Source organism: Vidua chalybeata, chromosome 6 (genome assembly GCF_026979565.1).
Source record: "Vidua chalybeata isolate OUT-0048 chromosome 6, bVidCha1 merged haplotype, whole genome shotgun sequence".
Lineage (NCBI taxonomy): Eukaryota > Metazoa > Chordata > Aves > Passeriformes > Viduidae > Vidua > Vidua chalybeata.
Genome location: NC_071535.1, coordinates 2,454,489 through 2,482,208, shown reverse-complemented (window position 1 = coordinate 2,482,208; position 27,720 = coordinate 2,454,489). Strand labels below are relative to the sequence as shown.

The 27,720-nt window shown below is 50.4% G+C and overlaps 1 protein-coding gene across 1 annotated transcript; it reads right to left on the bottom strand.

Moving 5' to 3' along the window:
• GNG2 (G protein subunit gamma 2) lies at positions 1–27,720 on the bottom strand. The gene is made up of 4 exons (XM_053946455.1): positions 27,497–27,720; positions 5,536–5,602; positions 4,219–4,334; positions 1–3,426 (listed from the first exon to the last, which is right to left on the bottom strand). The coding sequence occupies exons 3-4, from the start codon at positions 4,303–4,305 to the stop codon at positions 3,298–3,300; spliced, it is 216 nt and encodes a 71-aa protein (XP_053802430.1). The 5' UTR covers positions 4,306–4,334; positions 5,536–5,602; positions 27,497–27,720; the 3' UTR covers positions 1–3,297.

Here is a 27,720-nt window from a genome sequence, read left to right as displayed (position 1 = left end):
TTGAAACAAATCCAAAAGTTTATTTCCAACGAGTACACAGACCATGTGGGATGGGGATGCGCTACACCACGACTGGCTTTCGCCTACAACCACCCCCTCCCCAAAATCCTGCTGCTGGCAGGGTGGCAACCCATGGACAGACTGCCACCAGCAACCTTTGCAGACAATAAAAGTCCTTTTCCCAGTACTCCAGATATTATTTTTTTTTTTTTCTTTAAAAGCCTGGGGGTAGTGGAATGCTGTTTGAGGCCAGGCTGGAAATCCAGCATGGGGATGGGTGGGATTTTTGTTGTGAGGAGGGGAAACAACCTTGGCAGGCGATCTCTGCTTGGCTAACAAAGGCAGATCTGTGTAAATAGAAATACTGGGGTGAAATACCTGGCAGCACACCAATGGCAACACCACAACCAACAGAAAATCAAGCCCAGCAAGGTAAAACACCTTCAGTGAATAGTTTGGGTTAATTCAAAATCCCCCCCTCCCCGCTCCCCCATATTCATGCAGGTTTATTTTGTCGTCTCTAAGGTATTAAGAATTCGAGTTGTAAAATAGGCAAGTCGTTAAAAAAATTATTACAAACCACTTTTGTGACAGTGTTTGAGAAGGGGTGGGGTGGGAGCCCCGGGTCAGACCGGCTGCACTTCACTCTCTGTGACAATAAATCAGATTAAGAAGAAAAGACTAAACTCAGGATGGGGTTTTGACAGCTCTGCCTGGTAACACCAAGGGTGAAACCAGCTGCAGAGCAAACCACTTCATCCACCCTTCATCCTAAAGCTGCGGGAGCTGTAGTAAAAAGAGTAAAACTGGGGGAATTAGGGGGGTGCTGGGACCCTCTAGGCTACTCGTGGCTTATAAACATTCCCAGGTGCCAAAAGTTTGGAGCCCAGTGTGAGAAGAACTGGCCTTCTCCGTAGAAGAACTAGAAAAAGAGTATGAAAAGGTAGAAAAACCAAAAAACACTTTTTTTTTTTTTTTTACGGGCTAGAAAGAGTTACCAAAAGACTTTTCCCCTCCTGGATCCACAGGGATTTTCAAAAGCTCACACCTGATTCAGAACTGGTTCAGCGGGGTCACCACCGACCCCCAAACCCCTCTGTGGCCCCCAGCTCATTTTGTACATAAATCCCCACGTTATGATTCCCAAAGTGACGCTTCCCAAAGTTTCCCAGGAGGATAGGTGAGCGGGGGAAAGCCGGGAGGTGTTTAGCAGCAGAAAGGAGAGGCAAGCCACATCCACGGAAGTTTGGACCCGAGGAGGAGCCCAGAAAGGTGGCGTGTGTCCCCCGAGAGCTGGGAGCAGAGGAAGCAGACCTGGGAATAACTGCCCAGCCTGGCACGGAGCCCAGGCCGTGTGTAAACAGGGAATCAGGCACCTCCGGGAAGGGGCGGCCCCACGGCTCCCGGGGCTGCTCCCCTGGCCCTTCCCAACGTGGGGAGGGGGCAGCGGGAACGGGAGGGGAGGTGGGGGCAGGAAGGGGCAGGAACATCCCAACACGGAGCAGAATCCCATGGTGGGACAGCGTCCCATGGAGGAGCAGCATTCCATTTTGGAGTAGTGTCCCACCATGGAGCAGCATTCCATGGAGGAGCAACATTCCATTTTGGAGTAGCGTCCCCCCATGGAGCTGTGTCCCACCATGGAGCAGCATTCCATGGAGGAGCAACATTCCATTTTGGAGTAGTGTCCCACCATGGAGCTGTGTCCCACCATGGAGCAGCATTCCATGGAGGAGCAACATTCCATTTTGGAGTAGCGTCCCCCCATGGAGCTGTGTCCCATGGAGGAGCAACATTCCATTTTGGAGTAGCGTCCCACCATGGAACTATATCCCACCATGGAGCAGAATCCCACCATGGAGCAACATTCCTTGGAGGAGCAGCATCCCATTTTGGAGTAGCATCCCACCATGGGGCTGTATCCCACCATGGAGCAGCATTCCATGGAGGAGCAGTGTCCTACCATGGAGCCGTGTCCCACCATGGAGCAGCATTCCATGGAGGAGCAGTATCCCATGGAGGACCAGCAACCCACCATGGAATTCTGTATCATGCTGTATCCCACTATGGAGCAGCATTCCATGGAGGAGCAGCATCCCACTATGGAGCAGCATCCCACCATGGAGCAGCATTCCATGGAGGAGCAGCAACCCACCATGGAGCTGTATCCCACCATGGAGCAGCATTCCATGGAGGAGCAGCATCCCACCATGGAGCAGCCTCCCATTTTGGAGCAGCATCCCAGCGCTGAACAACATCCCAGCAACATTCCAGACCAGCCCCAAGGGAAGGAAGTGCTACCAGGAACTGGGAAAAGAGCAGGACCAAAGCGAGGGGAGCAGAGGCACAGAGGTGTAGGAGAAAGGAAAGACCCGGAAAGAAGTGGTCGGCTTCGATTTTCGGATTTCTGGCTCGCCCTGCACCCGGGCTGGCACCTGCCCTGTGGCAGGGGGCATTTCAGGCACGTCTAAGGCATCTCAGGAGCTCTCTTTGCTTTCAGAATCGCCTCTGTTCCCTCCCTACGGCTTCTTCCACCAGCACGTGGTGCCAAAAGCTAGAAAAGAAAAGTCTGGAGCGGATGAACGGAATTAAACTCTCATGCACTACCACTGAATGTCATCACAGGGCTAGGAAGCACCAAGCACGACACGGGAACCACTTTTACTTGCAGAACCAAAGCTAACCATAGAGAGAATGGTAAAAAGTGGGGTTTGCTGGGGACACAGAGCTGCTGGTGTCCCCTCGACCCGCCCTGCTACGCTACGGCCAGAAATGAAAAAGCACAAGACCAAACATTGAGTAACAGCACAGCCACCTAACCTGTCGCTATATATCTGACAACTTAAATCAAAAATATTAGCTTGGAAAGAAACCAACAATATCATTCCAAGAAGGTTATACACATCCTTAGCAGTTAACTTTGCTCAGCACAGCTCTGGTGCTTTAAATATGGAACAATCAAACCTTAAATATGGAACAATCAAACAATTTTGTGAGCAGAAAAGTGACACAGATTTATTCTTTACATGTTTTTTTTTTTTGTTTGTTTGTTTGTTTGTTTGTTTTTCTCTTTCTAGGCAACTCTACAGACTTCAGATCTTTTGCCTCGCAATGCAGATCATCTGATTCCCCCAAAGGTGGCCAGGTTCTTTAAACATGCACATCTCTGTAGCTTCCAGGCCGTGTTTTATACTTATTTTTGTTTAAATTCTGCGGACCAGCAGGTCGTCCCCATTCCTAAAAACTCTACATCAGTGTTCAGGGTGGCCTGAGTGCCCGTCAGGCTCCTCCAGGGTTTTACAGGATCACGCAGAAGAACTTCTTCTCTCTAAAGGGGTTTTCTGAGGCCGGGACGGGGGTCAATAGAGGGTCCTCCTTGGCGTGGGCTTCGCAGTACGCCATCAGGTCTGCTGCTGCTTTGGACACCTGCAAAAGGAGGAGCCCTGTGGCAGGGACAGGCTGCGCTGGGGACATCCCACCTGGAGAGGTGCCACCAGCAGGGAAGGGCTGGTGGCATCCCTGGGCGGGGAACATCAGGTCTGAGACGAGAACCTGACTGACGGAGCGGCGGCACGTCCCTGCTGGGGCTGGCTCTTCACCTCTGGGCTCTGAGCTGCTCTGCCAGCCTGTATTCCCATTCCCAGCCTTCCCAGCCTCCCCCCATTCCCATCCTTCACCTGACAAGGACTGACTGCAGCATCCCTTCTGGCTCTCCCACGCATCCCTTGGCAGGAACATCCACGGCAGCGTTTCCTGCCCTCACCCACCAGCCTCGCTCTTTATTCCAGACACGGCAGCAGCTCCCGAGCCACCAGAGCTCATCCCAGCCCTGGAGCACATCTCTCCCTGGATTTAAGCTCTCAGCAAGCAGCTGAGATGCCTTGGGGACAGTCCCTCCTTCCCACCACCCCACAGGGCTCCAGGTGATGCTTCCAGCTGCCTCTCACCCCTGGGAGTGCCCAAGGCCAGGCTGGACGGGGCTTGGAGCAACCTGGGATAGTGAAAGGTGTTGGAACAGAAAGGGCTTTAAGGTCTCCTCCAACCCCCACCATTCCCAGATTCTACAATCCCATCTCCCACTGCCTTCAGCCAGGGCCGTCAGGATCACTAAAAACAGGAGCATCCCCACCTGGCTGCACGTCCCAGCTCCCTCCACATGCTTTGGGCAGCAGCCACCACCTCCCAGCAGTCCCAGAGGCAGCTCCCAAGAATCCCTACCTTTATCCTGTCGATGTTGGCCTCCATCTTCAGCTGCTCCACCAGCTTGCGGGCCTGTGCTATGCTAGCAGTGTTGTTGCTAGCCATGGGCGGGCCAGGAGGGCTCCCGGGATGGGCTGCGGGCAGGAACACGCCGGGATCAGCTGCTGGGCTGCTGCCAGCCCCCAAAGGATGGGCTGGGGTGGCACGTGCGGAGTGTCAGAGCCATCAGAATGAGGGGGTGAGGACGGGAGATGCCAACCCAGGGCAGGGACCCAGTGCCAGTGCTGTCCCCAGAGCAGGGATGCCACTTAGGTGGCACTGGGACTGTCCAGAGCCCAGCCTGCAGCAGCAGGAGCCCAGCTGAGCTGTGCCTTGGTGTTTGCTGTTCCATGAAAGCCTGTGACAGCAACGAACCCCAGGGAACAGGATTTCTGTGCCAGACTCATTCCCTGCCCATCCTCCAGCCCCTGCCCGTGCCCAGTGTGTGTCCAGTGTCCCTTGGCCTCCCTGCCTTTGTCCCTGCTGCCAATTTGCACATTGAGATGCTAAACAGGATGCTGGAGCTTCCTGTTTCTGGGGATTTCTACCCCAGGCAGGCCGGGGATGCTCATTAAGGCCACTCCAGGCTGGATCCCGGATGTTTTTCCAGCACCTTCTACCAGCAGTGAGCCCTGGCAGAGGCAGCAGAATCCCAGCATCCCGCTCCTGCAGCAGCAAGGGTTTCCCAGCAGTGCTCCTGCCTGACTGGGATGATTTTGCCAGCTCCAAAATGGGTTTTTCATGGAATTTTTCATATATATATATATATACTGTATGTACTGTATATATATACTGTATATATATGCACACACTATATATACATATACATATACTATATATACACATATATATTCTATATTCTATATTCTATATTCTAATTATATAATATATATTCTATATTATAATTGACTATATACAATGTTATAAACATTATATAATATATAATAGATAACAGAATAATATATATTAGTATATATGATTAGGTATTACATACTTATATTATATTATATTATATTATATTATATTATATTATATTATATTATATTATATTATATTATATTATATGTCATGTCATATCATATCATGTCATATTATATTATATGCATTATATTATATTATATATAGCTATATTATATTATAGGGTTTTATGGGATTTATATGGGATCCCACATAAATCTATGGGATTTATGGAAGGAATCAACCTGGCACTGGTGCCTGTGCTTGGAGAACGAGTCACGCCAGGGCCAGCCGTGTTTGAGGATGAGGAGGGGAGCACGAGGAGGGCTTGTATTTTACCAGAAGCCGATGTCTCCGCTGATCTGTGCCTCTAAGGGAAGCTCTGCTCCTCTTGGCCCTTCACTGCCTTTAAATAAAGAGAAGAGAAAATGAAACTCAGCTCCATGGGACCATCATTTATGGCACCAGGGCCCCTGCAGACGCCGGGTGCCACATCCCCAGGTTCCTTCCGTGCGTCCCCCCGCCCTGTGCTGTGCAAGCCCAGCCCCCAGTGACATTTTTTGGTTTGCATTCAGCGAGGTTTTCAGCACAGGAAGAGGTTTCAGTCAGCGGGCAAGTAGCCCAGGGCTGCTGGCAGCCCCGAGCAGGCTGGAGGGTGCGCAGGGCATGGGTTGAACAGTCTGGTGCACAGAGCTCGTGCTGGGCTGGAAGGAGCATCTCCTGGGGAATGCTGCCAAAATCCAGCCCAGCTGCCAGCGGCAGCGCGAGCTCCTGGCTGGATCTGCTCCCCTCAGGGCCATGGCTGGAGGTTCAGCTCAGCCCGTGCATTGTTTCCGTGGGCGTTCATCTCATCTCATCTCATCTCATCTCATCTCATCTCATCTCATCTCATCTCATCTCATCTCATCTCATCTCATCTCTCCCCTCTTTTTTTTGGTGGCTGGAGCAGGGTTTGAGCAGCAGAGCGCAGCCCTCTTTCCATTCCCCTCTTCTTTCGATTTGCTTAATCTGGGCTTCTTGACACTGATGACTGAATGGCCTGCGAAGGATTCTGAAACGAATCTTTTGCACCATTTCTGCTGGGGAAGTTCCTTCTCTTTCACAAACTGAGAGACGTTCCTTGGAATTTTATTACATCAGCCTCATTGTCTCAACATTACACAGCTGAGACAATAGAAAGACAGCAAAAGCTCACGTCCTACCAGCAGCTGCCAAAGATTTCTTTGTTACAGAACACTGAAAAAACTTTCTAGCCAGCAGCAAATTGCTAAAGCTTACAATTGTTCTAACCAATCACTAAAGGTACATGTACTTCACACAATACTTACTTATGTGCCTTCTATGAACAATACACAATACAACATTTTTAAGCTTAAAACCTTCTACTGTCTTACCAAACATATTTTTCTACAGTCTTAAAGTCTATCTTAACCAAACCTAAAACTCAAGCTATTGTTTCATGTCCTTATTTCCTTTACTTACTATTTACTGTACTATTTTAACTTTTTCCTGCCTTCAAACTTTACAACTAATTCTAATTTCTCTACTCTTCCTGTTCCTAAAACCTACTCTCCCAACTTTCTAGAAGTCTTCTTAACCTTTACTATTTCCCACACCATGGAATGTGGTTCTGGCACAGCAGCTGGGAAAGCAGCAGGTTCAGCCAAGACTGGGTTGGGTGCCACAGAGACTTTCCTAAGGCAGCAAATGTCATCCCTGGAAGGGTTCCAAAAAATGTGTGGATGTGGCACTTGGGGACAGGGGTTAGTGGTGGGATTGGCAGTGCTGAGGGCTCGATCTTTAGAGGGCTTTTCCAACCTGAACAATTCCGTGTTGTGCCCTTTCATACAAAGTCTCAAGCTGCACCAAGGGAAATTCAGGTTGGATATCAGGAAAAAGCTTTTTACACAAAGAGTGATGAAGCTCTGGAATGTTCTGCCCGGGGAGGTGGTGCAGTCACCATCCCTGGGTGTGTTTAACAAAGCCTGGATGTGGCACTGGCTGCCAGGGTTGAGTTGAGCTGTTGGGGCTGGGTTGGACTCCATGACCTTGAAGGTCTCTCCCAACCTGTGGATTCTGTGGATTCTGTGAAAGGACCTGCTCCAGTGGCAGGGAATCACTTCAGGGACTCCCATGTTTAGGATCCATGGGAGCAGGGAGGATTGCTGAGAGCATCTGTATGGCTGTTACAGCCCTGATCCTTGCAATAATCCCATAATATCCAACCCTGCTGCCACCCTCCTGCAAGGAAACCCTGCCTTGCTCTTACTGCAGCCAGCCCTAGGGACGCTAAAACGGGGAAAACAGCCCCAAAATTAAGGTGAGGGAAGGGTGGGACCCTCCTGAGAGCAACACAGGCCTGCTGGGACAATTCTGGGGACTTTGGGGCAACTCAGAGGAGCCTCCCAGGAGCCACCACACCCTGGGCCACGCTCAGCCACTCTGCAGGTGCTTCAAGCAGAAAGGAGAACCATTTTTGGGGCCAGTGATGGTTTCAGAGCATTTCCACCCCTGGGGACACCTGGGGCGTTTCCTCCACCACGAATAACAAAAAAAAAAAAACCAAAAAACAAAGCAGCAGGTGACACTTCAAAGCGAGCTGGTGAATGTCCCACCCCGGAGAACAGCCCTGGTGGAGCTGCTCCAGCACAAAAGCAGCTCCTAAATCCCAGAGAGAGGAGACCCCACAGTGCCCCCGGGAAGGTGTGGAAGCACCAGGAGAAACCTCAGAATTCCATGGGTTTTTTTTTTTTTTTTTTTTTTTTGTTTGGATGGGATTTATCATAGAGGGATGGGATGGGATGGGATGGGATGGGATGGGATGGGATGGGATGGGATGGGATGGGATGGGATGGGATGGGATGGGATGGGATGGACCTTAAATCCCATCTCATTCATCCCTGCCATGATAGGGACACATTCCTCCATCCCAGACTGCTCCAAGCCCTGTCCAACCTGGCCTTGGACACTTCCAGGGATCCAGGGGCAGCCCCAGCTGCTCTGGCAATTCCAGCCCAGCCAGGAATTCCCAGTTCCCAATCTCCCATCCATCCCTGCCCTCTGGCACTGGGAGCCATTCCCTGGCTCCTGTCCCTCCATCCCTCCTCCAAAGTCCCTGTCCAGCTTTTTGCAGCCCTTTGAACAAATCCAACGCTTGGATTTGCAATAAATAACCCACCCTGCACTACAAATATCAAAACAAGCTGGCAGGATCCAAGCTGTAATTACAGCACAGAGCCCAAAGGAGCCACCATCCATGTCCTGGCCGTGTAAAACATCATTAGCATGGAAATAATGAGGAAGGACTCATTAACCTGTGGGCTCCAAGGCAGCAATCCCATTATCCAGGCACACACGTGCCATTAAGTGAGGGAAATAAGGCACTGCCTGAATTCCCTGGGGAGTGCCATAAAATCCTTTCATTGCGGGCAAAGCTCAGCACAGCAGCAGCGGCTGTGAGAGCAGCCCTGTGATAATGGGAAGGCCAGGAAATTCCAGAAATAAAAATAAAAATTGAAAATAAAGTTCATAATAGAAGTAACAATAAAATTAAAAATTAAATTAAACTTAATAATGAAATGAATATAAATATAAATATAAATATAAATATAAATATAAATATAAATATAAATATAAATATAAATATAGATATAAATATAAATATAAATATAAATATAAATATAAATATAAATATAAATATAAATATAGATATAAATATAAATATAAATATAAATATTTAACAGGAAAATCTCAACTAAAATATAAATATATAGAAATAAATAGATTTTATAGATTTATATATAATATAATAGATAAAAATAATATAAAATACATAATTATAAAATGTAATCTGTTTAATAGAAAAATATAAAAATAGTAAAATAGAAAAATAGAAAAATAGAAAAATAAATCTATTTTATAGATTTTTAATAATATAATATAAAACAATAATATAAAATACACAATTATAAAATTTAATCTATTTAATATAAAAATATAAAAATATAAAAATAGAAAAATATAAAAATAGAAAAATAGAAAAATAGAAAAATAGATCTATTTTATAGATTTTTCTATAATATAATATATAACAATAATATAAAATACACAATTATAAAATTTAATCTATTGAATGTAAGAATATAAATATAAACATATTTTATAGATTTATAGATAATATAATATATTAAAAAGATAATATAAAATAAAAAAGTATATAATCCATTTTTATATAAAAATATATTAAAAAAATATCAATAAAAATTAAAAACCCCAAAGGATTTTGCTGCCTAAGGCCAGGAGCTGAGCTCTGATGGAGGGGACCTGGAGATTAATTGGGATAATGCTGGCCCAGCTCCGGAGTGTCCCATATCCAAGTGCTGCCATCACTCCACCACCCTGGGAATTCCCCATTCCCCAAACGGGGTCAGCCATTCTCTCATTCCACTCCTGCCCCTGCAATTTCCCATCCCCGTGCTGCCCAGGGAGGGAGGTCACAGCTGGGAAACACAACGCCTGGAAAAGAAACATCCCTCTGGATGCCGTGCTCAGACCTTTTGGCATTTTTCCTTGGATCTGAGGACACTTCCCGGGGCGTCGCTCCATTGAGGAGCTGGGGGTTGAAGGAGAGGAGGATGCTCCAGCAGCTTGGCTTGGCTTCAATCTCTTCCCTGTGAGGGTGGGGAGAGCCTGGCACAGATCTCCCAGCAAAGCTGCCACGTGTCCAAAGCCAGGCTGGACAGGGCTTGGAGCAACCTGGGATAGTGGAAGGTGTCCCTGCCATGGCAGGGGGTGGAGTGGGATGGGCTTTAAGGTCCCTTCCAACCCAAACCATTCTGGGATTCCATGAAAAAAGCTGGCAATAAACGTCTGGACGCGAAAAATTTCGCCGCCGATCTTTGCTATTTGAAAGAGCTCCCAAAACCCCCACCTCATTTGTTGCTCTCTGCTGGATGAAGAGCCTTTGGTAGATCTGAATGACATTTTTTTTTTTTTTTTTTCTGTCACCAGCAGCACCCAGCTGGAACAGGCACCAAAAATTGGGATTTAGGTGGGCAAAGAGCGAGGCACATCCCTGATCCCTGGTGCAGCTGTGCCAGCTCTTGGTCTGCTCATTCCGACTTTCCCAAAAATTTCCCAAAGAATGCCCAAATATTGGAGAATTCAGGGCTGCCTGAATATCAGGGAATAAGGATACTGAGGGATAAGAAAGCTTATACAGAGGGAAATACGGATTCCCAGATATTTGGGAAATAAGGGTGCCCAAATACTTGGGAACAAGGATGTCCAAATTTTGAGGAATAAGAATGTCCAAATACTGAAGGATAAGGATGCCCAGATACCAGGGAACAAGGATAATTAGATACTGGAAAATAAAGATGCCCAAATTCTGAGGAATTGGGATGTCCAAATCCTGGGGAACATGAACACCCAAATCCCGGGGAATTGAGGATACCCAAACACTGAGGAATAAGGATGCCCATACAAAGGAAAAAAATTATTCCCAGATACTTAGGGAACAAAAATGCCCAAATACTGAGGAATAAGTACGTCCAAATTTTGGGGAATGAGGATGCCCAAACACCAGAGAATAAGGATGGCAAATCCTGAGGAATCTTCACCAAAATCTTCACCTCTTATCAGTGATGTGGAGCAGCTTGATGGGCTGACATTAAGTTTTAAATTGCTCTGAGCTAAAAGCCACCATTGCTCTGGGCCAAGCAGCCCTCCCCCATCCCAGCCAGTCCCACCCCCCTGGATTCCTGGATGCATTTCCACCCCAAATGGCACATCCAACCCAAAAGGGCCGCTGCAAAAGGAGCATTTCTTGATGCTGAGCCCTCCTGCTAAGCTGCCATCCCATTCCTCCCTCCCAGCCCGGGCTCCTGGGGGGCTCTGGCACCCCAGAGCTGCCAGCTCTGCTCGCAGGAGTAATTAAGCTTCGTTTGCCAGCTCCTCGTCAGCGGCAGCTGCTGCCTGCTTGGCACAGAGCTGAGAGGCTATGGAGCAGAGAGGATCCTGGAATTTGGGTGCCTGGTGCTGGACATCACCAGCACCAGCTCCAGCTCCAAACCCATGGAATCGGAGTTTAACCACCTCCAGAAGTTTTTTCTCCTCTTTTTGTTGGGTTTTAGCTCAAGGTCTGCGTGGGTGGATATTGGAATTCTCCTAAATGTTTAAAAAAATGGCATTTTCCCATCCCTGGAAGTGTCCAAGGCCAGGTTGGATGGAGCTTGGAGCAACCTGGGATAGTGGAAGGTGTCCCTGATGGAAAAAGATCAGCTTTAAGCTCCCTTCCGACCCAAACCATTCCATAATTTATGGTGGAATGATCTTAGAGGGCTTTTCCAACCTGGATGATTCTATGGTTCGATTCTCCAGACATTTTTCACCTCCCACCAAGGTTTTTTTCTCTGCTTTCCATAAAACCTTATAACCAAGAGGAAAAGCAGGAATGAAACAGAAAATGCTGACACTGGCCAGGCCGAAACCTCTCCCTTCCCTCGCCACAAAGACTGAAAGCAGCACCACCCACCCTGAAAACAGCTCCTTTTTGGGGTGAAAGCAGCAGCCTCCCTGCTCCTTACTTGCAAAAAAAAAGTCATATTTTCCATCCCTGGTGCACCAGCATTTTCCACTCAGTTATAGCAAAGTGGGTGAATCCCACTGGGACAGCCAGGATTTTAGGGAGAGCAGGGATCAGGGTTGTTCCTACTAGGCAGGCATCACCCAGGGTGGGGGTTAGTCCAGAAAAGTGGGGATTTTTGGATAGAAAAGGGTTTTTTTTTGGAGAGAAAAAAGGGCCTTTGGTCCAGAAGTGGAATCAGGCTGGGTATTATAATGGAGAAACTTGTCCCAAATCTCATTCACCTGTGGGATTTCTCCTGTGCTTCCCAGCCCAGCTCGCTGCATCCCCACTGAGACAAGCAGGATCTCCCAAAAACTGCCTTTTCCTCCCCAAAACCAGCCAGGATGCAGCATCCAGAAGGGATAACTGGGAATAGGGTCACCGTCCTGCTAGAGCGTGGGAATTCCTCGTGAGGGGCTGGGTGGCTTTGCCAGGCATCTTGTGGCTTTTTGCTAAAAGCCATGGCTAAAAATAGGTGGCTCAGCTGAAAAAAAAAAAAATTGCTAAATATATCCAGAAAAGTATAAAAATACAAGAGGCAAAATAGAAAATAGCAGAGCCACGTTTTCCAGAGGGTGGGAGATGGGATAGTCCCACTGATCCCAGCAGGAGTTACAGATCTGGCTGGGAAAGGAGCCTTAACACTCCCAAATTCCCCATGTTTCACTCTTTCCTTAAGGAAATAAAATGGTCTGAGCTTGATTTGTTCCATGGGGCAAAGAAAACCTTAATCCTGAGTGGGGGTTCCAGCCACAGCTCCCAGCCCCTCTCCACAGGGATTTTATTCCTTTTTCCCAGCCATTTTTTTATCCTGGACGTCCAATCCGGGGTTTAAATCCCTGGGAAACAGCTTGCAGGTCAGAGATGTGCTAGCAGATAAATAAATAAAATAATTAAAAGATAAGGGAGTGGGAAAAAACCCGAGCCTGTTTCCATGGAAACAGCTTCGTTATCCCGGCAGCATCCGATCCCTCCTGCCAAACCCAAACGGGAGGGGTGGGATGGGCTCCTGGTTCAGCCCCAATTATTGATCCCAGAATTGTTTGGGATGGAAGGGACCTTAAAGCTCACCCCATGTCATTCACAGGGACACCTCCCACCATCCCAGGCTGCTCCAAGCCCTGTCCAACCTGGCCTTGGACACTTCCAGGGATCCAGGGACAGCCACAGCTGCTCTGGGCACCCTCCCATTAAAAAATTCTTCCTTATATCTGAGCCTGAATCAACCCTCTTTTAGATTAAAACCCTTTTTGCTGTCACCCCAGGCCCTATAAAAATCTGTCCTGCTTTAGAAGGTTCCTTCAGGCCCTGCAAGGGGCTCTGAGCTCTCCCTGGAGCTTTCCCTTCTCCAGGCCTTGGGACTTTCCAAGGATGGGGATTATCAAGGCGAGGCAAAAGCGTCTTTTTCCTCTTCCCTAATTTTGCTTTAAAGGAAGAGCTCAGCTCTGTCAGAGATGGGGTGTGCCCTTCACTCACCTTGTGTGAGGCCCAGATGGAGTCAGGAGGCTCCAGCCCCACATTCCTGGTGTGTCCCCTTTCCCTGGAGCAGCCCCTGCCCCGTGGCCATCCCGTGCAGCGGGAGCCTCAGCTGGTTTTGTTTTCTCTCAGGCCCTTAACCTCTCAAACTGAAGCAAACAGGAACCAACCTCCACTTCCTTTTTTTGTTTTTTTAGAGTTTTTGTGGTTTAAAAAAAAAAAAAAAAGATTGTTCAGGTGAAGGATCAACAGCCTGGGGCATCTGCTCTGGTCCCTCCTGCCACCGTTCCTACAGGATTTTGGCTCTCCCCATCCCAGTGCCACAGGGAGGGAGCACAGACCTGCTCCAGGGTTGGAAAAGGGGTCCAGCACCATGGGAATGCCACGAGGGAATGCACTGGTAGTTGAGCAAACCCCCAGGCTGCTCTAGGGTTGTTATTTGGGGGAAAATCCTGGGAAAAAAGTGTTGGTGCACAAGGGATAATCCCAGTGGTGGGAGCAGATCAGGCTCTGGGTGTTCCCTCACTTTGGCCAAATACTTGGGGAATAAGGATGCCCAAATTCTGAGGAATTAGATGGAATAACATGCCCAAATACCAGGGAACAAGGATGCCCAAATAGCAAGGAAAACAAATGCCCACATAGAGGGGAAATAAGGAATTCCCAGATGCCTGGGGAATAATGATGCCCAAGGACTGAGGAATAAGGATGCCCATAAAGAGGGAATAAAGAATTCCTACATACTTGGGGAATAAAAATGCCCAGATATTGAGGAATAAGGATGTCCAAATACTGGGGAATTCAGGGCTGCTAAAATCCTCAGGAATAAGGATGCCCAGATACTGAGGAATTGGGGAACATGGACACCCAAATCCTGGGGAATTCAGGGATACCCAAAGACTGAGGAATAAGGACGCCCATATAAAGGAAAAAAAAATTATTCCCAGATACTTGGGGAACAAAAACGCTCAAATTCTGAGAAATAAGGATGTCCACATAGTGGGAAATAACAATGCCCAAATTTCAGGGAAAATTCAGGGCTGCCTGAATATCAGGGAATAAGGATGCCCAGATACTGAGGGATAAGAAAGCTTATACAGAGGGAAATATGGATTCCCAGATATTTGGGAAATAAGGGTGCCCAAATACTTGGGAACAAGGATGCCCAAATTTTGAGGAATAAGAATGTCCAAATACTGAAGGATAAGGATGCCCAGATACCAGGGAATAAGGATGTCCAAATACTGGGAAATAAGAATGCCCAAATACTGGAGAGCAAGGTTGACCAAATACCAGGGAATAAGGATGTCCAAATCATGGGGAATAAGGATGCCTAAATACTGGAAAATAAAGATTCCCAAATACTGTGGAATAAGGATGTCCAAATCTTGAAGAATAAAGATGCCCAAATCCTGGGGAATAAGGCTGTCCAAATCCTGAGGAATAAGGATGTCTAAATATCAGGGAATAAGGATGCCCATATACTGGAGAATAAAGATTCCCAAATATTGAATAAGGATATCCATATCATGGGGAATAAGGGCACCCATTTACTGGAGAATAAAGATTCCCAAATATTGAGGAATAAGGATGTCCAAATCCTGCAGAATAAAGATGCCCAAATCCTGAGGAATAAGGATGCCAAATACCAGGGAATAAGGATGCCCAGATACTGGAAAATAAAGATTCCCAAATATTGAATAAGGATATCCATATCATGGGGAATAAGGATGTCCAAATCCTGGGGAATAAAGATGCCCAAATCCTGGGGAATAAGGCTGTCCAAATATCAGAGAATAAGGATGTCTAAATATCAGGGAATAAGGACGTCCAAATCCTGGGGAATAAGGATGCCAAATACCAGGGAATAAGGATATCCATATACTGGAAAAGAAAGATTCCCAAATATTGAATAAGGATGTCCAAATCCTGGGGAATAAAGATGCCCAAATCCTGGGGAATAAGGCTGTCCAAATCCTGGAGAATAAGGGTGCCTAAATACCAGGGAATAAGGATGGCCAAATACCAGGGAATAAGGATGCCCAGACACTGGAAAATAAAGATTCCCAAATACTGAGAAATAAGGATGTCCAAATTTTGGGGAATAAGGATGTCCAAATCCTGGGGAATAAGGATGCCTAAATACCAGGGAATAAGGATGGCCAGATCCTGGGGAGCAAGGCTGGCATCTCCCCCTGCTGTGACACAGAAGGGAAGGGGACAGACAAGGGCACAGGTCCTGTCACACCATCTCCAGCCCCAGCCCCGTGCTCTCCACCAGGGCTCAGCCCTGCCACGGCTGCACTTCAGCAAAAATGGAAATGCCTTGAGGTTTAATGGGGTTTTTCGGGGGGGTTGGGTCGGGTTTTTAAGGTTCAATAAAATGTTCAACAACACCCAGAGGTCACCGGGAGACTGGAGGCTGCTGCAGCACAGGAGTGGGGGAGAGGAGAACACACAGCTTGAGAAATTCCCCAAAATCCATCAGAGTATCTCCAGCACACAGATCACAGAATCCCAGACTGGCCTGGGTTGGACAAAACCTTAAAGCTCATCCCATTCCAATCCCCTTCCACTATCCCAGGCTGCTCATCCAGCCTGGCACTGAACCCCAGGGACTGGGAATCCACAGCTTCTCTGGGCAAGCTGTGCCAGGGCCTCACCACCCTCCCAGGCAGGAATTTCTTCCTTATCTGCTCATCCAGCTCTGAACTCCTGACCCTTAATTAAGGGAAGCAGCCAAGAGCTATTATTTCATGTTAATTAACATATCCAGTCATGGGTTTCAGTTTTTTAACATCCTGCTCTCAAGTATTGGCCGGGGTCAAGATAAGGATCTTGATGGGATGATGGCAAATGAGGATTGAAAGGGAAGGGAAGATGAAGGGAGAGCTGCAAATGGAGTTGTTTCTCCCAGCATCACATTTCCAAGAGGATTTGGGTGTTTGGCTGTGTCAACACCACATTTCCAAGAGGATTTGGAAAGGGACAACTCATCCTGGAAGGGGGGAGGCTTTAGCAGGTTTCTGAGGGGCAAAAAAAAAGAGGAAAGTGAAAGGGGAAAAGGGTATAAAAGGAGAGGGGGGAAAAGAGAAATAAAAAAAGAGGAAAAAGGGAGGAAAAAGGAAAAAAAAGGCGGGGGGGGGGGGGGAAAGGAAAAAAGAATCCCCTCTGCATTCTGTATTTCCATAATCCATAACTTTGAAAAGGAATTTCATGCATTCCTGTAAATCACCCCAAATTCAAGGTTGTGGAATGGTTCAACTCCACAATCTCTGGGATTTTCTCCAACCTAAATGATTCCATGATTTCCCACCCCCTGCTCACTGGCATGGGGACACAGCCACCCCGGAGGAACTGGGACAAGACACTGCCCTGATTTGGTTAAAAGACCCTGTTTTAGGGGCACCCTCCATGTGACCACATGAAAGGGGAAGGAAAATGTAGATTTTGCCATGGCTTGTGCCAGGCTGCTGGGCCCACCCCTCTGCAAATCAGTTTTCAGCTCAAACAAACCCCAAATCCCTGCTTTTTTTTTGGCTAGAGCCTCACCATTTCCTCCCCCCCCCCCCAAAAAAAAAAAAAAAAAAAAAAAAGAACCCTCCTGCAGCAGGCAAAGCCTTGGGCTGCAGAAATGCTCATGATGAGAAATCATCCTCTGATGATTTCACCCCAATCAAACCTTTATTAGAATTTTATTTTAAGTAACACTCACAGGGAGCCCAACGACCCTTTCCAGCCTCTGGGAATCACCCAACAAGTTACAACAGCAGAGAAACAGCCCCGTTAAGCAGCCCCATTAATTTGAGCCCCACCCCCCGAGGAATTACCTGAGACTGCTTTAATTAGGTGTCCACCGTGCAAAAAAAATTAATTAATTGGTGATAAGCACCTGAACCACATTACTCATAAGGCTCTATTTCAAGCTTCAAATACAGCAAACAGGTCACAGCCCAGCTGAGAGTGTAGACAGAATTCCCAGGGCTGCTGCCTGGTATTTCTCTTCCCATCCTTGTCACGGAAGGAACAAGGCTGGGATTTTTTTTTACCTCTTTTTTTTTTTTTTTTTTTTTTTTTCTTTTTTTTTTTGTATTAATTTTCCTTCCATCCTTGGAAGTGTTCAAGGCCAGGTTGGACAGGGTTTGGAGCAACGTGGCACAGTGGGAATTGTCCCTGCCCATGGCAGGGGGTGGGACTGGATGATTTCAAGGTCTGCTCCAACCCAAAGCATTCAGGGATTCCATTTCTTTTCCAGGTTTTTCACGGCATCCAGAGCTGGTGCCTTCAGAGCTGCTCCAATAGTGGCTGCACCACATGGAGATGGGGGTTCTGTGATCATTTTGGGGGGATTTGGTGTGTTTTAGGCATGGGTTGTGGGGTAAAAGCCCGTTGTCTTGGGGCTGCGAGGGTTTCACAGCATCTGCTGAGGGCCACATCCCAATGGGCAGGTGGGGGATCCACATGGAACAGGGGAGGGTTTAGCAGGTTTCTGAGGTGGGAAAAAAAGAGGAAAAGGAGAGGAAAAAATGGTACAAAAGGAAGGAAAAGTAGAGAAATAAAAAGAGATGGAAAAAAGTGAAATAGGAGGAATAAAAGGAGGGGAAAAAGGGGGAAAAATATCCCCTATGCATTCTGTATTTCCAAAATCCATAACTTTGAAAAGGAATTTACCGTGGCTCGTGCTGGCTCTGATGTTTCAGAGCCTGGCAAAGCTGAGGCTGTGAGAGGGGAGTCCCCAAGCCGAGGGGGATGAGGGCAGGGATGAAGAAAGAGGTACAGAGAGGGATACACAGATGTGGGCAGGGATGCAGGTGTGGCTCAGGGCAGGGATGCAGGCAGGGCTGCAGGAGCTGATGCAGGCAGGGGTGTGAGCAGGATGTGGGCAGGGATGCTGTCTTAGGCTGGAAATGTGGGTGTGTGTTCTATTTCCCATCTGCCAGAGCTGGGGCAGTTCTCTGCTGCTCGCTGGGCAGTTTTCTTTGTCTCTCCCACAGCCAATCCTCCCTCCAGGAGATCTCTGCTGTTCATGGCCACTGAGTGTCCCTGCATGGCTGAGAAAATTCCATCATCCCATGGGGAGAGGCTGTGCCCAGGGGAGGAGCCAAGCATTCCTACCTGGATCCAATCTGAGCCTTTGGGACACCACAGCAGCCTTTGCCCACTGCATTCCCAGAGGAGCAGCTTTCTGCCCCACTGCATTCCCAGAGGAGCAGCTTTCTGCCCCACTGCATTCCCAGAGGAAGCCCAGGCCCATCTCCAGCAGCCCTGGAGCTCCAGAGGAAAACTCCAGCCTTGTCCAGGATCCTGCTCCAGCAGAAGCACAGCTGGCACTGCAGGAGGGCTGAGCCCCCATGGAATGGCACTGCTGCCACCAGCCTGACCCACAGCCTGCCAGGGCCTGCTCTCACTCTGGCACGGGTTTGTTTTCTTTTTTGTACCATTGCATTTGTATTTTTAATTTTCCTAGTAAAGAACTGTTATCCCTGCTCCCATATCTTTGCCTGAGAGCCCCTTAATTCCAAAATAACAACAATCCAGAGGGAGGGGGTTTGCATTTTCCATTTCAGGCTCAGCAGACACCTGGCTTTTCAAACCAAGACTGATGCACACCCGGGGACCTGGGCAGGGCTGCAGGAGCTGATGCAGGCAGGGCTGCCCACAGGGATGTGTGGGGGGATCTGGGGCCCTGGCAGAGCTCAAACCGGGTTATTTGGGCGGGCTGGCAGAAGTAGGCTGTTGGTGCTGCTGCTCTGACCCATATTATCCCAATTAAATTTAACTCCGTGCCCCGCTGCTGCCTCTCTCTCCCCTGTGCCCTGCTGCATTCCAGGCTAAAGTAGGCAGGGTGTACACCTGGGCCCTTCCCAGCAACGAGGAGAGGAGGGCACGGCCAGCGAGGCAGAACTGGGGCAGGGACACTGAGGCAGCAGCAGCAGCAGCAGCATTTCTTTTCCAGGTTTCAGGTTTTTTCACGGCATCCAGAACTGGTGCCTTCAGAGCTGCTCCAATAGTGGCTGCACCACATGGAGATGGGGGTTCTGTGATCATTTTGGGGGGATTTGGTGTGTTTTAGGCGTGGGTTGTGGGGTAAAAGCCCGTTGTCTTGGGGCTGCGAGGGTTTCACAGCATCAGCTGAGGGCCACATCCCAATGGGCAGGTGGGGGATCCACATGGAACAGGGGAGGGTTTAGCAGGTTTCTGAGGGGGAAAGAAAAGAGGAAAAGGAGAGGAAAAAATGGTAGAAAAGGAGGGGGAAAAATAGAGAAATAAAAAGAGGAGAAAAAAAAGAGAAAAAGGAGGAGAGAAAAGGGGGCGTGTGCTCAGCAGCTTCCCTTTGCTCCAGGCCTGACCCACCTACATCTTCCCTGACCACGCTGCTCCTGCAAAACAGCAAAATTGGCTTTTCCCTCCCCAGCTGCTCCCTCAGAGCCTTTCCCACCCCATTGCCTGGCCTGTCTGTCCTCACCCACCCTCATCTCTTACCCACCCCCCGCACGCAGCCCCTCACCTTCCCTACAGAGCCCTGAACCCCCGAACCAGCCCCTTTTGCCCCCAAACCCCTGGCAGAGCATCCCTGCCAGGCTTCCTGCTGAGTCAGGGGCGCTGCTTTCCCCCAGCAGCCCGGCTGGGGGGTGGCACAGGCTCGGCACAGCCCGGGATTTCGCAGCCTGGGCGCTGCTTTTACACTTGCAGGGCAAAAAAAAAAAAAAAAAAAAAAAAGAATAAAGGGTGAAGAACGTGGAGCCCGAGGAAGGCTGCAAAGCCTGGATGAAGCAGCACAGGACAGCTGGATTCCCTCCCTTCCCATCCCTCAGGTGCTTCATTTATCGCCGTGCCCACTCCCAGAGGTTTAATCCTTCTGGAATCGCTGCCTTGGCTCCACGAGCTGGTTAAACACCTCTCCCTGCCTATCTGCTGCTGGGAAACCTCTGTTCCAGTGGGTTCCTGTCTTTTTTTTTTTTTTTTTTCCCTGAGCTGTGAAGTCACTGGAAGCAGCTGCTCTTTGGGGGCTCTCAGTTCCAGGCAGGATGCAGGAGCAGCGTGGATTCCAAACCAGACTTTTACACCATTTAATAGAAACACTTCCACAGGGCTTAGATTTTAGGCTTAAAAAATAATAATCAGCACCTCTCCCTTATTTGCTGCTTATACCTCTCCTTAAGCCTGGCTCACTGCATTAAAATAATCTTTTTATTCCCTTTATTCCCCGTTTTTATTCACGGTGTGGAGGGAGGAAGGAGGAGGGAGAGTTTCCCCCAGCACTGGCATTAAGTGGGGAGTGAGGGAAGCACCAGAGGCAGATACAAATCCATGAGCAAGGATGTGAGGCTGAGCAATTATATTAAATCAGCTGATAAATAATGCAAGGGATTTTGATGGAGCCAGCCCTGCCAGCACCACACAAGCACCACCACGTCTCCAGGATTTTAAACATCCAAGGGATGCAGCAAGAATTGAACCCAAAGCCTTTCCCAACACCTCAAGCTGTCCCAGGGTCACAGTGGAGCTCTGTCCCCACCAGGTCCTTGCCCCTTCCCAAGGTTCTACACAAAGCCATGGAATCCACCTGGAAGATTGGTCAATGTTCAGCGTTTCCCAAGGTGGGGAACCTCTGCTTGGGCCCTTTCCAGCAGGATCAGAGCTGCTCCAGCAGCAGCCACGGGCCTGGAGATTGATTCGAAGAAGTTCAGGCAGGTTGTGATGGCTGGTCCCCAAGTAAAGACCCCAAACTGCTGCAGAACCAGAGAGGGGGCAGGAAGTCCCTCAGAAGGAACGTGGAGAAGACCCAGCCATGTTCCTGCAGGACATCCTGGGGACTCCTGGACCCACATGGACTCACACCACAGCCATGGGGACAGCTCTGACCTGCCCTGAGTGGTGGGTGAGAGCAGAGATTCCTTCCCACTCTCCCATCCAGCCCTGCCCTCTGGCAGTGGGAGCCATTCCCTGTGTCCTGTCCCTCCATCCCTTGTCCCCAGTCCTTCTCCAGCTCTCCTGGAGCCCCTTCAGGCCCTGCAAGGGGCTCTCAGCTCTCCCTGGAGCCTTCTCCTCTCCAGGTGAGCACCCCCAGCTCTCCCAGCCCGGCTCCAGAGCAGCTCCATGGCTCCTCTGGGCTCACTCTGGGCACTGAGGATTTTTCCTGTGCCCAGGAGGCTCAGACCAAGCCCTGCCTGCTTCTCCCAAGGTTCCTGTGCAGAGGCCCTTTGGCTGCAGACAAAGCAACGATGACAAACGTCACAGGCAGAGACACTGGCACTGTCCTGGTATCCCCTGGTGACAGTGGGATTGTGAAGACATTTTCCTGGCAAACCCTGACTCTCAACACCTTCTTTATCCTCCTTCCCTCCCTTCCCTGCACCCGCTCCAAAGCAAATCCGGAGAGGAATCAAATGAGTGCTAAGCATCTCACATCAGCTGACAGCTGGTGCTTTCTTACCCAAAACCACCCCAAAGCACAGCTCCTGCAAACCCACAGCTCCTGCACAGGAACTCACGGCTTAGGGGAGGATTTGATGACAACTGAAACCCCCAAGAATCCTCCCCTTAAGGGATCACACCCCCGGGCTGTGCCTGTTGGACGCCTGGCAGTGCTCCCTGTGCCATCCCAGGGGATGCTGCAACAGGTTCAGTGCTGCTGAACTTCATCCAGCTCCTGCTCTGTCCTCTGGGACACAGCCCAGATGGGAACAAGAGAGCAAACACAGCTCCTCCAACATCCCTGCAGGCTCTGGTGGCTGCACAGGGACACTCTGCCTGTCCCCGGAGAGCCACCACCACCACCACGGTGGCTCTCCCTGGCTCAGCGCCACGTCTGTTCCTTGGAAAAGGAGCCAGGAAAAAAAAAAAAAAAAACAAATTATTAAAAGGGAATTGGCAAAAATTGCGGAGGAATTTCAGGCACTGGCACGCTCTGCCCAGGGTGGGGTCCCCACCCCTGAGAAGCCGAGTGGATGGTGGCACTTGGGGACATGGGTGACAGTGGCTGCTCTGGAAGATTTTAGAGGGCTTTTCCAAACCTCAACAACTCCACGCTCCTAAGCCTGAAGTTTCCCGGCAGAGCAGCTCGAGAGACGCGACAGCAATCTCGTTAGTGACCGTAATGACCGTAATTAGCACAGGAACCCGCCCGGCGGTGTCACCCTTCTCCTGGAGGTGCCAGCCTTGGGAACACCGCGGCTCTTCCTACCCAGGCAGGTGCAGCAGGAGAGGGAGGATCCTCAGCACGGATTTATCCGGGGAATGTGCCAGAACGAGCCGGTGGTGGCACAGGACACCGATGTCCCCGTGGTCCCCTGGCTGGCTCTGCCTGCAGGGATGGGCACAGGCAGCTCGAGGCACAGGAAAAGCAGGAAGCAGCCGAGCTTTGGGGCTGGGATTTGTCCCCCTGGCCCGAGGATGCAGCAGGAGGAGGGACGCTGAGCAGCCCTGCGACACCGGGAACACCGAGGAGTTTGAATATCCCGTGCTCTGCCAAGGATTTTTCCCCTTTTGGGGGGATTTCGTGTGAGCCAGGAAGGAGCACAAATCCCTGATGAGCTCCAAGGCAGCCCCTTCTCACACAGATCCCTCTTGCAGTGCCCATCCAGGACCTTTCCAGGCAGGAAAGCCGTTCCTAGGGAGCATCAGGGGATGGACAGAGACAACTTTCCTTCCCAAAGCCCTCGGGAGAGCAAAGAGGAGGATAAACCTGTTAAAGTGAGCCAGCAGCTCAGCTAAAGGAGCTTATCCAGCAGCTGCTGGGAGCAGCTCTGTGGGGAGCACAGCAGCACCCCTGGAATAACCAACCTGCAGCTCAGGAATCTGCATGAGAACAGCAGAGAACTCAGAGCTTCCCTTGGCTAAACTAATTAACCCGGGCTCTAACGAGGATGATGATGACAGGCAAGAGGGGAAGGAAAACTGCTGAGTGAAAAGGCAGGGAAGGACGAGATAAGGTGAAAACTAATTGTGTTTGGGAGGATAAGCAGGTCCTGGTGCAGCTGCTTCCCAGGAATTATCCAGGGTGCCTCAGCTGCAAGGTGCTGATTTGTCAAGGCTTGGCCCAGTGTCATTTCGGAAGGGATTTTTTATTCCCACTGATCCTGGTGCTTGGAGTCCATCATTCCCACATGAAATGCAGGAGATGAGAGATTTCAGACTCCAGCCTCAGCGGGGCTGCATCCCAGCCCATCCCAGAGGGTCTCTTAGATCCCTTCCAACCCAAGCCACCTGTGATTCTGTGATTCCCTGATCCTGACATTTCCTGATCTGTGATTCCTTGATCTGTGATTCCTTGATCCTGTGATTTCCTGATCTGTGATTCCTTGATCTGTGATTCCTTGATCCCCTAATCCTCTGATTCCCTGATCCTGTGATTCCCTGATCCTGTGATTCCCTGATCTGTGATTCCTTGATCCTGTGATTCCTTGATCTGTGATTCCTTGATCCCCTAATCCTGTGATCCCCTAATCCTGTGATTCCCTGATCTTGTCATTTCCTGATCTGTGATTCCCTGATCCCCTAATCCTGTGATTCCCTGATCCTCTGATTTGCTGATCTCCTGGTTCCCTGATCCCCTAATCCTGTGATTCCCTCATCCCCTGATTCCCTGATCTGTGATTCCTTGATCTGTGAATCCTTGATCCCCTAATCCTGTGATTCCTTGATCCTATCATTTGCTGATCTGTGATTCCTTGATCCCCTAATCCTGTGATTCCCTGATCCCCTCATTCCCTGATTTGTGATTCCTTGATCCCCTAATCCTGTGATTCCCTGATCTGTGATTCCTTGATCCCCTAATCCTGTGATTCCCTGATCTGTGATTCCTTGATCCCCCAATCCTGTGATTCCCTGATCTGTCATTCCCTGCTCCCGCATCCAGCTGCCTCCCTGCCCACCCAGCACCTCGATTCCCTTGCACATCCCTAATCAAAGGCATCATTAATTAATCACTGGCCTGATCCAACATCCACACCCATCCCAGCCACTCTGGATGGGCTTTGGAGCAAGCCTGGCTCCTCCATGCAGCCAAATCCACCCAGCTGGATCCTGTCCTTCCCAGCTCAGAGCTGCCTCTCCACGAGCCACAGCCACCCCGAGCTTCCCCACGAGCAGCAGGACTAGGAGACTCCCCTGGACATTCCCTCCAGGGATTTTGGGTGGACAAGGCCACTCCTGTGCTCTAAAGGGAGTGGATTTCGGGGGTTTGCACCGTGCATGAGGCACCCAGAAGGAAAAATGCACATGGGAAGCTGGGCTGGAAGTGAGCAGGGAATAAAACTGTGTGAGGACAAGGAAAAAAATCCCTTGCAGAGTGGAGCAGGATGCAGCCACATCCTTTTCCATGGAACGGGCTTTCATTCCCACTGCCTTTGCCCTCATCCCTCCTCCCCACAAAGATGCTGAGCCCAGAGAGGGAGAACAGCAAGAGAAGAGCCTGAAAAGCAAGAAAAATGAAAATCCGACCTAATCCTTCAGCTCGATCCTCCCTCTTCCATGCTGGCTGTGAACACACCCGGACACATCCCACTTTTCCCATCCCGCTTTCCCATCCCGCTCCGGGCACAGGAGGGAGACCCTTGGGGAAGTCCCGCTGAGAATTGATGCCACTCGTGCCTAAAATGCCGTTTTCTCAGGGTGAGCCCCTAAATCCCAGCCCTAAAAGGGGCGATCCAGCGGGAGGGAGCAGCCCCGTGCTGCCGGGGTGGCACCGCACGTGTCCCGGGCGTGCCCGCCTGGAGCATCCCGCTGGGATGGAGCGGGATGGAGCGGGATGGAGCAGGACAGCTGCCCCTAGGCAGCGCTTTTTGGGGACACGGGGGGGTCCGTGGGGCTCCAGCACCGTCTCTCCAGCCCTAATTACTATGGAAACAGCCAGCGCCGGCGCCTGGCTGTCCTCCTCCGGTGACTCACCGGGATTCAGGAGCCCCTGGAATTCCAGCGGGAGCATCCGCGGGGCTGCCAGGTGGGATGGCACTGCCCACCCCGGGAAAATTGCATTATTATTGCATTTCCCACTTGGCATGGGGTGGCAAAGCAGCAGGCGGGATTGGGGATTAATAACAGTAGTAACAACAACAACAACAACAACAACAACAACAATAACAATAACAATAATAATAATAATAATAATAATAATGGAGATTCTTCACCATCTCACAGCCATCAATCCATGGGAATCCCTCTAGGATTGCCTGCTCCTGGTCTTGAGAACGCCCATGCCGTGAAGCAGCCTCAGTTATCACCTCCCCCAGATCCAAAATGTGCCCCACCAAGCCACCAGCAGCCCATGAGTGCAAGGAGAAAACCCCACGAGATCCTTTATGCTGGTGCATTATCCCCTGGGAGCAAAGCTGGCAGCTCCCAGGGAATCTGGGAGAGAGGATGGGCACGTGCAGGCACCGTGTGAGGACCACAGGCCCTCCCAAGCTGGGAATATCCCATTTTGGAGACGAGCCTGCCTCCACTCGTTAGCCAGGTGGTGCTGACACTGCCAGACTCGTGCTCCAGGTGAGCAGCCGGCAGCACATTCCATCAAGCAGCATCCCTGCCTCCTTCCTTCAAGGCTGGAAATACCTGAAAAAGCCCCAAAACTGGTGGCAAGGGCGATGCCCAGCCTTGTAGGGCCAGCACAGAAGCTGGGGGTGGGATGGGGCTGAGCCACATCCCTGAATCCCACAGCACGGGGCGAGAAAAGCCCCATTAGAACGCCGGGAGCACCTCCAAACCCCCTCCCAGAGAAAGGCTTGGCCCCGGGGCTTTCCTGGCAATAATTAATTGAGTCATATTTCAATCCAGCCAGCGGCCATATGGTAGGAAAGAGGATTAAAATCGCACGCTCCAGTTGCATTCAGGGAAATCCAGTTACAAGGAAAAATCCTCAGTGCCTGGCTGCAGCCTGCTGCCACCCATCCACACGGCCCCAGCCCCTTTTCCAGGAGTGAGGAGCACGGGATCGCTGGTGAGGAGAGGGATGGGGAGCAATTCGGGAGGGCAGGGGGGAATGGGGAAAGAAATAAAACCCCAGAGGCAGCAGCAGGAACAGCAGAGGCAGATCACTGCTGCTCCGAGCCACTGCCCTTTGGGCACCGTGCTCTAAGTTCATTAGCAGCTCATTAGTAATTGATTAATGAGGGGGTATCGCAGTGCGCCAGGATTGTCCTTAAATATAAATCGTTTTCCACCAAGGAGGCGAGAATCATGGAATCGCTGCCATGGGTTGGAAGGGTCCTTAAAACCCATTTCATTCCACTCCCTGGCATCCACACCTTCCCCAGCCCAGGCTGCTCCGAGCCCTGTCCAACCTGGCCTGGAACAATTCCAGGGATTTGGGGCAGCCCCAGCTTCTCTGGGAATCCTGTGCCAAGGCCTCCCCACCCTCACAGCCAGGAATTTCCTTCTAATTTCTATTCCAGATCTTCCCTCTGTCAGTTTTTTTTTTTTTTTGCTGGATTCCCCGCTCCCGCTGGGGCAAGCGAGCCCTGGACCAGTTTTCCTCAAGCTCATCTTGCCCGCGATTTTCCCGGGAATCCTTCAGCCAAAGCACTGCTGGGGAAACCACGGATTTTGATAGAAAGGAGAGGGACAGCGCTGTAGGGATGGCAGGATGGACCTGCATGGGCATCACCCCCAAATCCCCCCAAGCCAGCCTGGGGCTGATCCCAGCTGAGGCTGCTGCGGGGATTTGGGGTTGGGAAAGTCTCCCCGTTCCTTCCTTCCTTCCCGTGATTTAAAAAAAAAAAAAAAAAAAATCAGGAAAGAAAGAACACTACGTCTCATTCATCCACGGAGAAAGCCTTGCCTGTGATGGCAAATCAGCTGATTAAGGAGGATCAAACCCTTTAAATCCAACCTTTGTTGCGAGACTGAACTGCCTGCACAAAGCACCTCCCCGGCTCCCAGCCCCCGGCAGGGTGGGACCCCCGCGCCCCCATCACCCCCCCGAGACCGCGGGGTCCCCGTGGGGTCGGGGGATGCGGGGGTTTCGGGATTTGGGGGGATTTTTCTGCCGATTTGGGAGCGGCTCGGTCCCCACGGGGGGTCAGTGACAGCGGGGTGGGGACCGCCCTGCCCAGCCCCACCTGCGCCAGTGCGGGCGGTGTGGCCAGTGCCAGCCCCCCCAGTGCCAGCCCCCCCAGTGCCAGCCCCCCCAGTGCCCCCAGTGCCCCCAGTGCCCCCCGTGCCCCCCAGCCCACTCCCCCCTGCGCCCGGCCGTACCTGGAAGCGGTGCCCCGGTCCCCGCGGGGCGGGCGGCGGCGGGACGGACAGACGGACGGAGGGATGGACGGACGGACGGACGGCGGGATGGAGGAAAGGATGGAGGAGGAGGGAGGGAGGGCCGGAGGGATGCGGCCGCAGCAGGAGGAGGATGGATGGTGGTCAGCAGCAGCCCCGAGCGGCGAGTCCCCACCCAGCTTTGTCTGCGCTCATCCCGCTGCCTA

Bases quoted from the DNA above. Each gene is read 5' to 3' on its own strand.
- GNG2 (XM_053946455.1), bottom strand. From the start codon at position 4,305: ATGGCTAGCAACAACACTGCTAGCATAGCACAGGCCCGCAAGCTGGTG. The intron at 3,427-4,218 runs GTAGGGATTCTT...CTCCTTTTGCAG, and splicing joins CCAACATCGACAGGATAAAG to GTGTCCAAAGCAGCAGCAGA.